Raw genomic sequence first — 15,144 nt, 5'->3', positions numbered from 1 at the left:
GGAAACAGTAATGCCATTCCCTGTGTCAGCAAAGTAACGCAGGGAAAAAAAAATAAATAAAAATAGAAAAGCCACATTCATTCACACTCAGTCTCTAGCTGTCAAGTGTAATGCACTGAAAACACAGCTCCCTATCCACATCCAGGAGCCACATGCCTTTCCCTGGTTTACCCCAGACATTTCACATGTCCTGGTTCAGTCCATTGACAGTATCATAGATCAACTGTAATCCTATAAGCAAAAAGTGACAACTGTTGAATCTAAAATAGCTATAACTAAAATCAAAGTACACATTCTTACAATAGATGTCATCTTGAAAGGTTCTAGATCTTCAAAGAAGTCAGGGTTGGGGATTTTGCGAGGCATCCACTTGCCACGGTAATTGGGATTGTCAATCATTGGTGGCCGCCATTTTCCTTTGTAGCTGGGATTGTCTATCATTGGAGGTTTCCATTCCCCACATCCTGGAGCTTCAGCACATTTTGGATTGTTAATCAATGCAGGCTCCCATTCTCCGTCCATTTCATCATCCCTGAAATGTTTACCTTACTAATAAATCACCTCATTTGGAATGAGAGACATTAATAAAAGTAAAAGTTTCCCTTTCTATTATCTTTACTTATTTCCCAGATATATATCATGGATCAATACAATTGTTCTGAACATGCACATCTCAATTTAGGTCTAATGTCCTGAAGTGAACAAAGCTATACAGACTACTTTTTGTTTTCTATTTTTACACTAAAGTGACTCATCAAGCAACAGAACAAACTTCATTCACATCACCATTAGACTCACATAAACATACATTCCTCTAATACTTACATCTAAAATATTTGCAGCCCTCTACATCTTATTCCTGGCACGTCCATATAATTCATTACCTATTTCTTTTCCTTGTATCTCCATCCATACTATAGATGTACACTGAAACAAACCTACAGTCTTCCATTTACCCTAAATGCAAGTCCTCTTTATAGGCTTTCATTAGAGAGTTTCTCATGATTCCTTCACCCCACTTTCATTCTTTACTAAATCTTAACTTAATCAAAGTTATGTTATATAGGCTACCCATCTCTACAGCTTTTGCTTTCAAAACATATGGACCCAAAACATGTGGGAGAAGCTTCTTTCACATTCTAAACATCTTTTTTCATTATACTTAGTTGCTGTCTCCCACGTTATCGAGGGAGCGCAAGGAAACAGACGAAAGAATGGCCCAACCCACCCACATGTATATACATAAATGCCCACACATACACATATACATACCTATACATTTCTACGTATACATACATATACATAGTACACATGTACATATTCATACTTGCTGCCTTCATCCATTCCCGTTGCCACCTCGCCACACATGAAAAAACAGCACCCCCCTAACACATGAGGTATTCTATTCATTCATAATTCTAAACATATATGCTTAATATTCATCAATCCTTAGTGTATCTAATAATTTTCCTATGACTGATTATACTTTCAGCTTTAACTTTCAAACTTATCAATAATTTTCCCATATCCCTAAACTTTATCGAAAGTTCTTATTCTTTTCTCCATTCAGACAGATATTGCCAAGTGATAGCCCATATCTTTCAAAAGCAGAAACTTACTTTTAATAGAATTTTCTTTCAACATCATTCTTCTCTACACATTATCCAAGCAACCTGCATACAAATAAAAGTGGTAACTTTCATTCTGTTTCACTATTCTTCAGCAGTACCATAAAATCATCTCCCACTCCTCACTTTCTTCTATATTGTTTCACCCATATAAACTTTTATTTTAAACTGTTCACATTTACCCTCGCATAAGCAATGCTCCCATCATAAAAATCTTAATACCATTCATAAGTTCTCTATACACCAAAGAATCGGATCATCCTATAACTCTTCCCTGTCTAACGTTATAAATACACATTCCTATTCTCTACAGCTTTTTCCAATAATGGTTTGAGCAAAAATCTCATTTGCAAACCAGTCCTTCCTAAAGTTAACTACATAGGACTTAACCAATCCTTTAAGGACAGCCATAAACCTACCATCTATTAAGCCAACTTTCATAACTAATTCCCATATAAATTTTAATTTAATTCTTTTGAATTTCAATCAATCTGTAAGCAATGGAAAAGACACTACCTTCACCCAATCAATCAGCACACAACCATTTTCCCACACTCCCAACATGCTTTTAAAAGACATTCCCCTTCCCTCTTTACTCACTAACTCTCTAGCTAGATAATGGATCTAAGTGGATGTGGTCATTCTTTGCCTGTTCCTGGCGCTAACTTGCTAATGTAGGAAATGGCGATCAATTATCAAAAAAATAATCTATCTATATCTCTGAATCCTATTCCCTTTGGGAAAAAGAATCTCCATAACTGGTGAATTCTAGTGCCGTGTCTCAGCCTTTTGGTGCCTAACCCTTAACAGGCCACTGGAAGAGGGCAACTCTTGCAAAGTTCTTACATTTGCTCCAACCTAATATTTCTACCAACTAATTCTATCATTGTCTCAAACTTCTATTTCTACCTAATGCTTACACCTAAATATTCCTATTTACTACTTCTACTTAATTTTCCTACCTACTACTTTAATCAATAAAATATTTTTTCTCATACTTGATACAGTTTCCTGTGTTAGTGAGACAGTGCCAAAAATTGACAAAGAAAGGCTGCATCCGCTCACATCCATTCTCTAGCTGTCACATGTAATACACCAAAACCACAGCTCCCTATCCACAACTATGACTTACAGACCTTTCCATGGTTTACCTTGGATGCTTCACATGCCCTAGTTCAGTCCATTGACAGAATGTCGACCCCCATAATACCATGTTGTTATAATTTTACCCTATCCCATGCACACCTTTAACCCTCCAACATGTTCAGGTCCCAGTTGCTCCAAGTCTTTTTCACTCTGTTCTTCCATCTCCAATTTGGTCTCCCCATTCTCATTCCATCCACTTCTGACACATATATCCTCTTTAACAGCCTTTCCTCACTCAACAAAATATAAAATAAACAAATTCTGCATAAAATAAACAAATTCACCATTTCTATTCACAACACTGAACACCCCATGTACACCAATCATACCCTCAACTGCCACATAACTCACCTTTGCATTCAAATCATTATCATATGTTATTACACTTAGCTGCCGTCTCCTGCGTTAGCAAGGTAGTACAAGGAAACAGACGATGAATGGTCCAATCCACCCACACATGTATATACATAAATGCCCACACATGCATATATACATACATATATATTTCAACGTATACATACATAGACAAACACAGACATATACATATATACACATGTACACATCCATACTTGCTGCCCTCATCCATTCCCGTCACCACCCCGCCACACACGAAATAGCATTCCCCCTCCAGCAAGGCAGCGACAGGAAGAGACAAAAAAAGGCTGTCTTCGTTCACACTCAGTCTCTAGCTGTCATGTGTAATGCATCAAAACCACATCTCCCTTTCCACAACCAGGCCCCACAGACCTTTCCATGGTTTACCACAGACGCTTCACATGCCCTGGTTCAATCCATTGACAGCACGTCGATCCCGGTATACCATATCGTTCCAATGCACGCCTTTCACCCTCCTGTATGTTCAGGCCCCAACTGCTTAAAATCTTCACTCCATCCTTCCACCTCCAATTTGGTCTCCCGCTTCTCCTTCCCTCCACCTCTGACACATATATCCTCTTTGTCAATTTTTCCTCTCTCATTCTCTTCATGTCCAAACTATTTCAACACTTCCTCAGAAATTTCTATCAAAACTGGTAATCTGCGATTGTGTCTGGGCACATATAACAACTTTTTTGGTACGGTGACTTACACAGAAAAAGTTCATCCCCTACATACTTTTTTGTCCCCAATGAGAATATTTTTGTGGGCATTTATGGTTAAAATGCAAGCACAGTGGGCATCTCAGCTATCACATGGCAAGTGAAGATTGCCAAAAGTCTACTGAATAATGGTGGTGCTTCTGTCATTTTTAGATGCTGCAGGCATGACTCATGTTCATCATTGTCCCCTGGACAGAAAAGTATAAGTCTTTTTTTGGAGTTTATATATTGTTACAACTGTGAAAAATAGCCCTTTATCAAAACATTTCTGTCATGAATAATGCATAATTTGATTGTGGGCAAATAAGTGGGGAAGGAATCTGCAAGTGGGAAAATGATCTAAATGAGGAAAAAACGAAATAGACTAACTACTTATTGTATGCTTTAAAATGTTTAATGGATTTACTAATTTGAAATTCAACGGCTCACTACTTTTCTAATAAACTATACAATAAACCTACCAATCTTCAGGTTTCTCTGCAGTGGGGTCAGGCACCATCTCAGGTTCATCATCCATCCAACCACTGGGCTTTACAGCATCTGGATCTGAGATCTGCATTGGAGCATCCTCGTCCCAGTCATCAGGCTTTGTGGCATCTGGATCAGGTATTTTCTCCCTTTCATCCCAATCATCTGGCATGACATCATCAGGATCATCAATTTCCTTTGATGGATTAACTGGTGGAGAAAAGTCTTCAAGAAGGCTTCCAGAGTTGATTACCTGAGAAAATGAATGTTTTAACAAACAAGCATTAAACTTATATACATTACATCACTATGAGAAAGGGATGGTTACAAAAATCTATCTTTGATTAAAGAAACCTGAATGACTTGAATCCTAAAGAAACAAGTTAAAGGGGAGGTGGGTAGAGTGGTTCAGGAACATTTAGGAGGTGCAGAACAGGTTGATGAGAGGACAAGAGAAAAGGAAATGGTGGCACTTCTGATAAGGAATGAGCTTATGACTGTCAAAAAATGCAAATACGTACGTCAAGGCTTATGAAAGAAGACAATGAGTAGTGGGTGACTGCTAGTGCTTATGCAACAAGAAGGGGTAAGAATGAAGAAAGGGGATGCATTCTAAGAGAAATTGAGACCTTTGGCAGTTACGATGCACTGGATCATATCATGATGCTAAGAGATCTAAAGGGAAGAATGGATTAAGAGCAACTCAGGATATAATCAGGGGGAGGGGGATCCCCTGGTGTACAGTGAAGAGAAAAGCTTGTTAGGAGATGAAAGAGGAAATGAAGAAGGTGAGTAAACAAGAACTTTGCATGGTAACAAGTAGCAGAGAGAGAGAGAGAAAAAAAAAAGTAAACAGGAAAGTGCTTGGGAAGCTTCTTAACTTTGAATACTCCAAAGAACTTTTACAAAGGAAACAGTTCACATGCAAGGGTAAGTGGTGGTATAAGTGAGTGGTTTGAATTAAATGTGGCAATGCATCAAGATTGTAATCTGTCACCTAAATTTTCTACTATTTTAATGGATGGGGCACTACATAATAGCAAGTTGAGGTGAAACATTTACCTGTACACCAGTGGATGGGTCTTTCTTCAACTGTTTCCTGGTGCTACCTCACTAATGTGAGAAATGGCAATGCAGTACAATAAATATAAATAACTGAATTTTTTTTCATACTATTCGCCATTTGCCGCATTAGCGAGGTAGCGTTAAGAACAGAGGACAGAGCCTTAGAGGGAATTCCCTCACTTGGCCCCCCTTCTCTGTTCCTTCTTTTGGAAAGTTTAAAACGAGAGGGGAGGATTTCCAGCCCCCCACTCCATCCCCTTTTAGTCACCTTCTACGACACACAGGGAATACGTGGGAAGCATTCTTTCTCCCCTATCCTTAGGGATAAAATAACTAAATACATATACATACATACAATTATTTTTTATTTTTTATTATACTTTGTCGCTGTCTCCCGCGTTTGCGAGGTAGCGCAAGGAAACAGACGAAAGAAATGGCTCAACCCCCCCCCCATACACATGTATATACATACGTCCACACACGCAAATATACATACCTACACAGCTTTCCATGGTTTACCCCAGACGCTTCACATGCCTTGATTCAATCCACTGACATCACGTCAACCCCGGTATACCACATCGCTCCAATTCACTCTATTCCTTGCCCTCCTTTCACCCTCCTGCATGTTCAGGCCCCGATCACACAAAATCTTTTTCACTCCATCTTTCCACCTCCAATTTGGTCTCCCTCTTCTCCTCGTTCCCTCCACCTCCGACACATATATCCTCTTGGTCAATCTTTCCTCACTCATTCTCTCCATATGCCCAAACCACTTCAAAACACCCTCTTCTGCTCTCTCAACCACGCTCTTTTTATTTCCACACATCTCTCTTACCCTTACATTACTCACTCGATCAAACCACCTCACACCACACATTGTCCTCAAACATCTCATTTCCAGCACATCCATCCTCCTGCGCACAACTCTATCCATAGCCCACGCCTCGCAACCATACAACATTGTTGGAACCACTATTCCTTCAAACATACCCATTTTTGCTTTCCGAGATAATGTTCTCGACTTCCACACATTCTTCAAGGCCCCCAGAATTTTCGCCCCCTCCCCCACCCTATGATCCACTTCCGCTTCCATGGTTCCATCCGCTGCCAGATCCACTCCCAGATATCTAAAACACTTCACTTCCTCCAGTTTTTCTCCATTCAAACTCACCTCCCAATTGACTTGACCCTCAACCCTACTGTACCTAATAACCTTGCTCTTATTCACATTTACTCTTAACTTTCTTCTTCCACACACTTTACCAAACTCAGTCACCAGCTTCTGCAGTTTCTCACATGAATCAGCCACCAGCGCTGTATCATCAGCGAACAACAACTGACTCACTTCCCAAGCTCTCTCATCCCCAACAGACTTCATACTTGCCCCTCTTTCCAAAACTCTTGCATTTACCTCCCTAACAACCCCATCCATAAACAAATTAAACAACCATGGAGACATCACACACCCCTGCCGCAAACCTACATTTACTGAGAACCAATCACTTTCCTCTCTTCCTACACGTACACATGCCTTACATCCTCGATAAAAACTTTTCACTGCTTCTAACAACTTTCCTCCCACACCATATATTCTTAATACCTTCCACAGAGCATCTCTATCAACTCTATCATATGCCTTCTCCAGATCCATAAATGCTACATACAAATCCACATGTACATATTCATACTTGCTCACCTTCAACCATTCCCAGCACCACACTGCACCACAGAAACGGCAGTGCCACCCCCAACATTAATGATGTAGTGCCAGAAAACAGACGAAGAAATGCCACATCTGATCACATTCATACACAAACTGTCGTGTGTAATGCACCAAAACCTACACCTTCCTATCCACATTCAGGTCCCACAGAACTTTCCCTGGTTTACCTCAGACATTTCACATGCCCTGGTTCAGTAAACTGACCCTAATATACCACATCGTTTCAATTCACTTTATTCCAGGCATGTTTTTCACCCTCCTATATGTTCATGCCCCAATCGCTCAAAATCTTTTTCACCCCATCCTTCCACCTGCAATTTAATCTCCGGCTTCTTGTTCCCTCCACTTCTGACACATATATCCTCCATGTCATCCTCTTCATTCATTCTCTCCATATGTCCATACAATTTCAACACATCCTATTCTGCTCTCTTATCCAGACTTTTTTAAAATTACCACACATCTCTCTTACTTTTTCATTACTTAATCAAACCACCTCAAACATTTCATTTCCAACACATCCACCCTCCTCTGCACAACCATATTGCTGGAACTACTATTCCTTCAAACATATCCATTTTTGCTCTCCAAGATAACGTTCTCTCTTTCCACACATTCTTCATCACTCCCACAACCTTCACCCCTTTCCCCAACCTATGACTCACTTCCACTTCCCTGATTCCATTCACTGCCAAGTCCACTCAGTTATCTAAAACATTTCACTTCCTCCAATTTTTCACCATTCAAACTTGCATCCCAACTAACTTGTCCTTCAGCTGTGCTGAACCTAATAACCTTGCTTTTATTCACAATCACTCTCAACTTTCTCCTTTCACACACTCTTCCAAGCTCAGTCACCAACTTCTGTAGCTTCTCACTTGAAACAGGAGACCAAATTTGAGGTGGAAGGATGGACTGAAAAAGATTTTGAGTGGGGCCTGAACAAATAGAAGGGTGAGAGGCGTGCAAGGAATACAATGAATTGGAACGAGCGTGGTGCAAGGGGTTGACATGCTGTCACTGAACTGAGCCAGGGCATGTGAAACATCAGGGGTAAACCATGGAAAGGTCCATAGAGTCTGGATGTGGATAGGGAGCTGTGGTTTCAGTGCATTACACATGACAGCCAGACTGAGTGTGAGCAAATGTGGCCTTTTTTGTCTGTTTTCCTGGAACTACCTCGCTGATGCAAGGGGTGGCAATGCTGTTTCCTATGGGGTGGGGTGGCACCCGGAATGGATGTTTCTGGATGGATTTTGAGAAGGTCCTTTATGACTCATCTGTGTTCAGGTGTGGTCATGTGGTTGGTTTGTGGCTTATTTTTGAGTGCTCTCTCAAGAGTGTGATATGTGTGTTCTTTGGGAGAAAGGATTTCATTAGAATGGTATAGGACAGCTTTATGGGTAGGGCTGGACTGGCACCATAAGTATGGATTTTCTTGAATGTGTGCCACAGTTGGTTGCTAAGGGTCTTGTGATTCACAGTGTTGAGGATGGAGTTTCAATTAATCTTTCAGTGATTAGGTTAGTGATGGTGTTATTCAGAGTGTGGATTTGTTCTCTTATTTCTAACAATGGTAAGTGGCTGTCTATGCTACTTCCTCTCAGTTTCTCTAATTTTTCAATGTAAAAGTCCTATATTTCACTAACATACTGGACATGTGTTCAGGATGTATACCAGTGATTTCAGAGGCTATACATACCTTATCCATCCCAAGAAATAGGAAACTTAATAAAAATGACACAAACAGATGGAATGTTTCATACCTCTTGATCAAGGCGAATTTCAAAGGAGTTGTCAGGTTGAATAACTAAAGTATACAGATGAGGTTTTTTGTCCTTAAATGGTTCCTCAATCTTGTCACGAGGTCGCTGAAAAGAAAATAATTCATTAGATAGTTTTTTCATTTCCATAATATAATTATCAAGTGCAAAGAGGTGAGTTTATTGATCCAATCCATGCAGCTGTGTAGTAAACGTCCCATTACCTTTTTTTGCTCATTGTGGCCAGGTCATTTATCAAAAATTCTTGAATTCCTACCTAAGCCTTGATATGAAATATATAATGACATCCAATACAAAGATGCTGCAGCCCAAAATTTTACCCTTCAATGATCAGTCTATGTGTGAATGTCAAGAAGGCCTGTACAAAATCTGCACTCCCAAGTTACGTAATACTTTATGATGCTGACACTCTTACAATATTTTTAAGGGACAGAAACCATTAGTAATTACTTCTGTTTGTGAAAATAGCCTTCCATAATACCATGCATCTATCTTGGTGTACCTCATATGCCTGGCAGTGGAGGAGCAAAATTAAAGGAAACATAGCACATATGAAATTATTTTTCACCAGTTAGAGCTGTGCATGATTTTATATGGATAATCATGTTCTAGCTGAGTGTTTAGGACAAACTAATGGAGACATATTTGGATTATTTGAGAATATCCTACATGCACTGCACAATCAAACCATAAATTACTTTTACCCCTGGGTATGTCGGACTTCAAATTGAACACTACCTCTCGAGTTGTTTCATCAGAGTTGGTAAGCATGAATGTGAAGTTTACCTTTTCCTAGTTTTTTAAGATATTCAAATTACATTTCAAAACATATCATAATGAGTTCAACTCCAAATGAGGCAAACAGCATTATGGTAAGTGACAGGAATAGTGTCACTAATGGCTCCACATATCACCATATAAGGAAGGCAGGGCTACCAATGTGAAAGATGCTAGAACTTTATTCAGATTTTTTCACTGGTTTGTTATGTTTGACACCAATGGGATAAAAGTAATTTATAGTCTGACTGTACAATGGATATTCAGACTTATACAGTGAAGGATTTAATATCTATGCCCCCTTCAATAAAAGCCTTCAAAAGCTATGAGCATCAAATATAGGTAAGTGTACTGCCTCTGCATTAACATCATATCAAGTAAATAACCACATACATCAGCTGCACACAAACCAAATTCATACACTAGACATATTAAGTATACACAGACCCAATCTTTAAGAGAGTAAGCAGGTAACAGTGGGGAAGTGAACATGTGTAGCTAAGGTACAATACCACATGAACATAACAGACAGAATAACAGGCAACAGCAATCCGCTTAAAGCTAGCTCTACATACAAACCAGTCACCATTCAAAAGAATTTATGATAAAATGGATAACACATCCTATGTGGAAAGATGACTGTATGTCAGGTCTTTCTTCCTTTTTCTTTCTTTCAAACTATTCGCCATTTCCCGCGTTAGCGAGGTAGCGTTAAGAACAGAGGACTGGGCCTTTGAGGGAATATCCTCACCTGGCCCCCTTCTCTGTTCCTTCTTTTGGAAAATTAAAAAAAAAAGCAAGAGGGGAGGATTTGTATGTCAGGTATGTCACGTAAAACATTTATCTACAACCTCATACGATGCCCTGATCATAGCAATGACATCAAAATTTATATAAAATCTGTCCATTTTGATATAGGGGAAAGCCCTAATGGATGGTTGGATTTGGACAATGAATTCAACTGTACTGGGGAGGATGAAAGTGAAGACTCAAACAAACAAATTCTATAAGTGATGTGTTCATTTTTCAGCCCTGCCATTGCAAGACTCATGCAGGATGGTGTTTTGGAGACATGGATATTACAGTAGAGAAGCTATAGCCAAGTATTTTTTAATCCAGGAAGAGGTCGAGTCTTGAAACATCTAACGAGTGCAAAAAGTAAGTTAAAATGAAAAAAATGATTGCAATGCATTATAGTTCTATAGAGAAATAAAAGGTGAGAAAATTATATTCTTAGGAAGATTACCTTTGCATGTTTTTCTTCAATATCTCCTGTGAGAGGATTGACATGTCTAAAAATGAAGTGTAACTTGAAGTCATTACCACACTTATCAGGTCCAAACATAATGGTGTACGGGGTCTTGTCATTGAAGTTTTTCAGATCAGGTTTCCCTTCCTTAGAACTCAGTAACTGCAAAAAATAAAAGAAAAATATTGTAAGTAAAGCAATGACAAAGGCAAAAGAATATCAAAATCTACAAAATGACAAATTACATTCACTACAAGCAAAATGTAATATGCAAAGGGAATCATGATAATCACACTTTTTTATTTCTAACAGCCTAATTCTACCTTAGCGAGACAGCATCATGAACAAATGAAGAACAGTTTCATTCATACACATCCTCTCTTTAGATATGAAATGTACTGAACAAGCAACTACCATCCAGAACTGATCCTCATAGACTGCTTCAAGCTTTACTCTGATCACTTCATAAGCCCTTACTCAGAACTTGGCACCATATTGTCATCCATATATCACATCAATCCAATCAATTCTATCCCATGCAAACTTCTCAATCTTCCAAATGATGAGGCCCTGATTGCTCAAAACCTCCATAATTTCATGCTTCCATCATCTTCATCTCATCACTCTCCTTGCTTACTCCACTTCTGACACACAGATCCTCTTAGTCTTTCTTTACTTATCTTCTCCACAAGTGTGAACCACATCAGCAAACCCTGGTCACTTCTTCCAATCAGCCAGTGTAACTATGTTAATCCCAGCATTGCTGTAGTGATGTGTCTTGGGCCTTAAATAATCAACCTACCTCACACCACAGACTGTCCTTCAGCATTTCATTTTCAAGACATTCACCTTCTTTTCTTTTGCATTCACAGCATACAACAATGTTGGGACTATCACTCCTTCAAACATACCATTTTTGCCCAAGCAGACACTGACCTCTCCTTCCATACACTCTTTAAGGCACACATGAATATCAAAAATATGTAAATAAATCTCACTAAACACAGAGCAAACTTTGTGAAAATTTTGCCTATTGTATTACCTATCAGTTTGGGGAGGGTTCTACATTTGTGGGGACCTATCTCTTTAACTTTCTTTCCCATCATTTAACAGTTCAAACTTCATGGTACTGTCTACACTCACAATTTTCTTACTAAGCTAATATCAACTTATCGAAAACTCTTCTTTATTCCTTTTATATCAAGTTTCTTACTTAATTTCTTGTTATGACTTTGCCCATTGTTCCCTTCAGCTAAAACGATAATCTACCCATCAAAGTGTAAAACGATAATCTACCCTTCAAAGTGGTCTCTCCCTTATTCCTTCCCACTAATCCAGCTTCCCAATCAGCCTCCCATATGGTACAGTGAGATTAACTTTCAGGCAGTCCAGATACACACAATGCACTCTGCCTACTCCTTTGTATACAACAGAGCTCGCTCTCTTACAGAAATCTTGTAGTTTTGTTAAATGTGACCTCCTTTTCCTGAAACTGTGTCATCTCACATATGTACTTCCACCTCTGCAAATATTCATCCATTTGCTTTACAATTATCTTTTCTACTACCTTAGAGATGACACTCGCCAGGGAAACTGGTCTGCTGTTTAATGTCTCTTCCCATCTCCTATCTTACAGACAGGTTAGGTTAGGTTCTTCAACTCCCCTGGTACTTTACTATTACCAGGTGATACTGTGAACATTATTTCAGTAAGATTTTAAAAAGTATCCTCAGAAGTATTGAGCACATATGGTGAAATTTCAACAAGTATGGGTCACCCATTTAGTATTTTCCAGATACCTTATTGATTTCTAAGAACTCCTCCCTATGCCATTTCACTGGTACTAGGGCTACAGTGAAAAGAGTTTAGAACCTGTCATTCACTTCCTTGCATATCTAGGCATGTCAATGGAATCACAGTGAGTCTCATGAAACTGATGTTCTCACGGTTAAATGCACTACTCGCAGAAAATGTCATTATTACCAGTTTTGTGATGCTTTATTAACCTTCTAGGTATCTACTGTATTTTGCAATGGCAATAGAGTCTGAGATGTCACAGAATACTGGTAGAGGATTTGGCTTTTCATGTTATCAAATTTCAAAAGATTTCTGGAGAGCATGCCCCCAGAATCCCCCTACAATGAGCAGAAAACAGGTACATTCCTTAGTAATCTTAGTGATTCTTACACTAAATAGTTTGCATCACTCTATATCCTCACATCAGCTTCTACAACTCTTTCATCGGAATCCCACAGGCTGATTTGCTACCCCTTAATTGACCATTCACCCCAGATAAATCTAAGGCAAATTTTAGGATTTTCCCCTGCTTTGCTTACTTTATTCCACATATCTTTGTTCCACCTTTCTTTTCATTCTATACTTGTTCTCTTACAGCTTACAAAAGAAGGCTGGCTGGAGTGCCAACTACATCTTTTTTTACACACTTCTTGAAGCTACTATTTGTTAAACCAATCCCTTCTTTCTTTCTTGGCCTTTCCTTAGTATTTGAGGCTAGATGTACCAATGCTACCTCTACCATGCAGAGCCTTTCACCAAAATTTCCTGGTTCATAGGTATACAACTCAATTTCCAATCTATGTTATCTCTTTTTAAGTTTGTGCAGTTTTTATGATTATAATATCTCCTCTTTACCTTTTGTCTCATCTCTTTTTTTTAGCATCATTTACCAAATAATCAAACTTAAGCACTACATGATCACTCTAACTGGGATATCATAGATGATATTTTCAATATCTATGTATGTATGTGGGAAGAGGAGGTCTAGTAATGAAGGTGTATCAGTCCCTCTGATCATATTGTGCTAACATGCTTAAATAAAACACTTTCCAGGACCTACTTTGACAAGTGGTCTCTGACTCTATGTCACCATGAGAACCTGAATTCCCAGTCATCTTTTTGTTTTTAACTGAAATCATCCATTTTTAGTTCACCATCACTCAGAAATGTAAGTTTTTCTGCTTCATGTACCATCCTCAATGTCCTCATAGAGTCTTTCGAAGTCTTCATCCCACAGAACGGGCTGGGCAAAGTTCTAGACTGTTCATACTCCCTGGAAGCTTATATATATTTATATATATACATTCCCTGGGGATAGGGGAGAAAGAATACTTCCCACGTATTCCCTGCGTGTCGTAGAAGGCGACTAAAAGGGAAGGGAGCGGGGGGCTGGAAATCCTCCCCTCTCGTTTTTTTTTTGTTTTTTTTTAATTTTCCAAAAGAAGGAACAGAGAAGAGGGCCAGGTGAGGATATTCCCTCAAAGGCCCAGTCCTCTGTTCTTAACGCTACCTCGCTATCGCGGGAAATAGCGAATAGTATGAAAAAAAAAAAAAAAAAAAAAATTTATTCATTCATTACAATCACTGTTTCCTGTGTCAGCAAGGTAGCGCCAGGAAAAAGACGAAGAATGGCCCAATTTACAACCCATGCCTCGCAACCATATAACACTGTTGGAACTATTATTCCTTCAAACGTACCCATTTTTGCTCTCCGAGATAATGTTGTCTCCTTCCACACATTCTTCATCACTCCCAGAACCTTGGCCCCCTCCCCAACCCTGTGACCCACTTCCATGGTTCCATTTGCTGCAAAGTCCACTCCCAGATATCTAAAACAATTCACTTCCTCTAATTTTTCTCCATTCAAACTTGCATCCCAATTAACTTGTCCCTCAACCCTACTGCTCTTCTTCACATTTGGGCAAAAGCAGTGTGGTTTCAGAAGTGGCAGAGGATGCGTGGATCAGGTGTTTGCTTTGAAGAATGTATGCGAGAAATACTTAGAAAAACAGATGGCTTTGATGTAGCATTTATGGATCTGTGTAGTTTCCAAGATATCTTCTCTTTAAGTCTGGTCTCATCTTTGACCTTTCAATTTCCTCATTAACCACATAATCAAACTTTAGTTTTATATGACTACTTTTTCCAATTAGTGTATCCATGGTAATGTATAAAGATAAGATCTACTAATGATGGTGTATCAGTACCTCTCATCCAAAAGTGTTCACTAATATTATGATACAAGAAATTTCCCTAAACACATTCTAAGAACTTGTCTCTCCATGAGAATCCAAATCTTTCTCTTTAAAACTGAAAATGCCCATTATCAATACTTTATCTTGTTTGAGGACATGTTTTACTGCTATCTGTATCATGATTATTCCTTCATTGTTGTCACTAGACATTT

At 38.9% G+C, this 15,144-nt stretch overlaps 1 protein-coding gene across 4 annotated transcripts in view; it reads right to left on the bottom strand.

Annotated features, from left to right (window-relative positions):
* Positions 1-15,144, bottom strand: part of LOC139765914 (calnexin-like) — a 62,091-nt gene that overhangs the window by 27,733 nt on the left and 19,214 nt on the right. For all 4 annotated transcript variants that reach the window (XM_071694174.1, XM_071694082.1, XM_071693998.1 and 1 more), the window contains exons 5-8: positions 10,938-11,102; positions 8,897-9,001; positions 4,333-4,592; positions 301-532 (exon numbers count right to left, since the gene is read on the bottom strand). In XM_071694174.1, coding sequence (XP_071550275.1) covers positions 301-532; positions 4,333-4,592; positions 8,897-9,001; positions 10,938-11,102 — 762 coding nt within the window. The remainder of the gene's footprint in view (positions 1-300; positions 533-4,332; positions 4,593-8,896; positions 9,002-10,937; positions 11,103-15,144) is intronic.

Source organism: Panulirus ornatus, chromosome 1 (assembly GCF_036320965.1).
Source record: "Panulirus ornatus isolate Po-2019 chromosome 1, ASM3632096v1, whole genome shotgun sequence".
Taxonomy (NCBI): Eukaryota; Metazoa; Arthropoda; class Malacostraca; order Decapoda; family Palinuridae; genus Panulirus; species Panulirus ornatus.
Note: the sequence above shows the minus strand (reverse complement) of the source record. Positions and strands in the feature narration are given on the sequence as shown.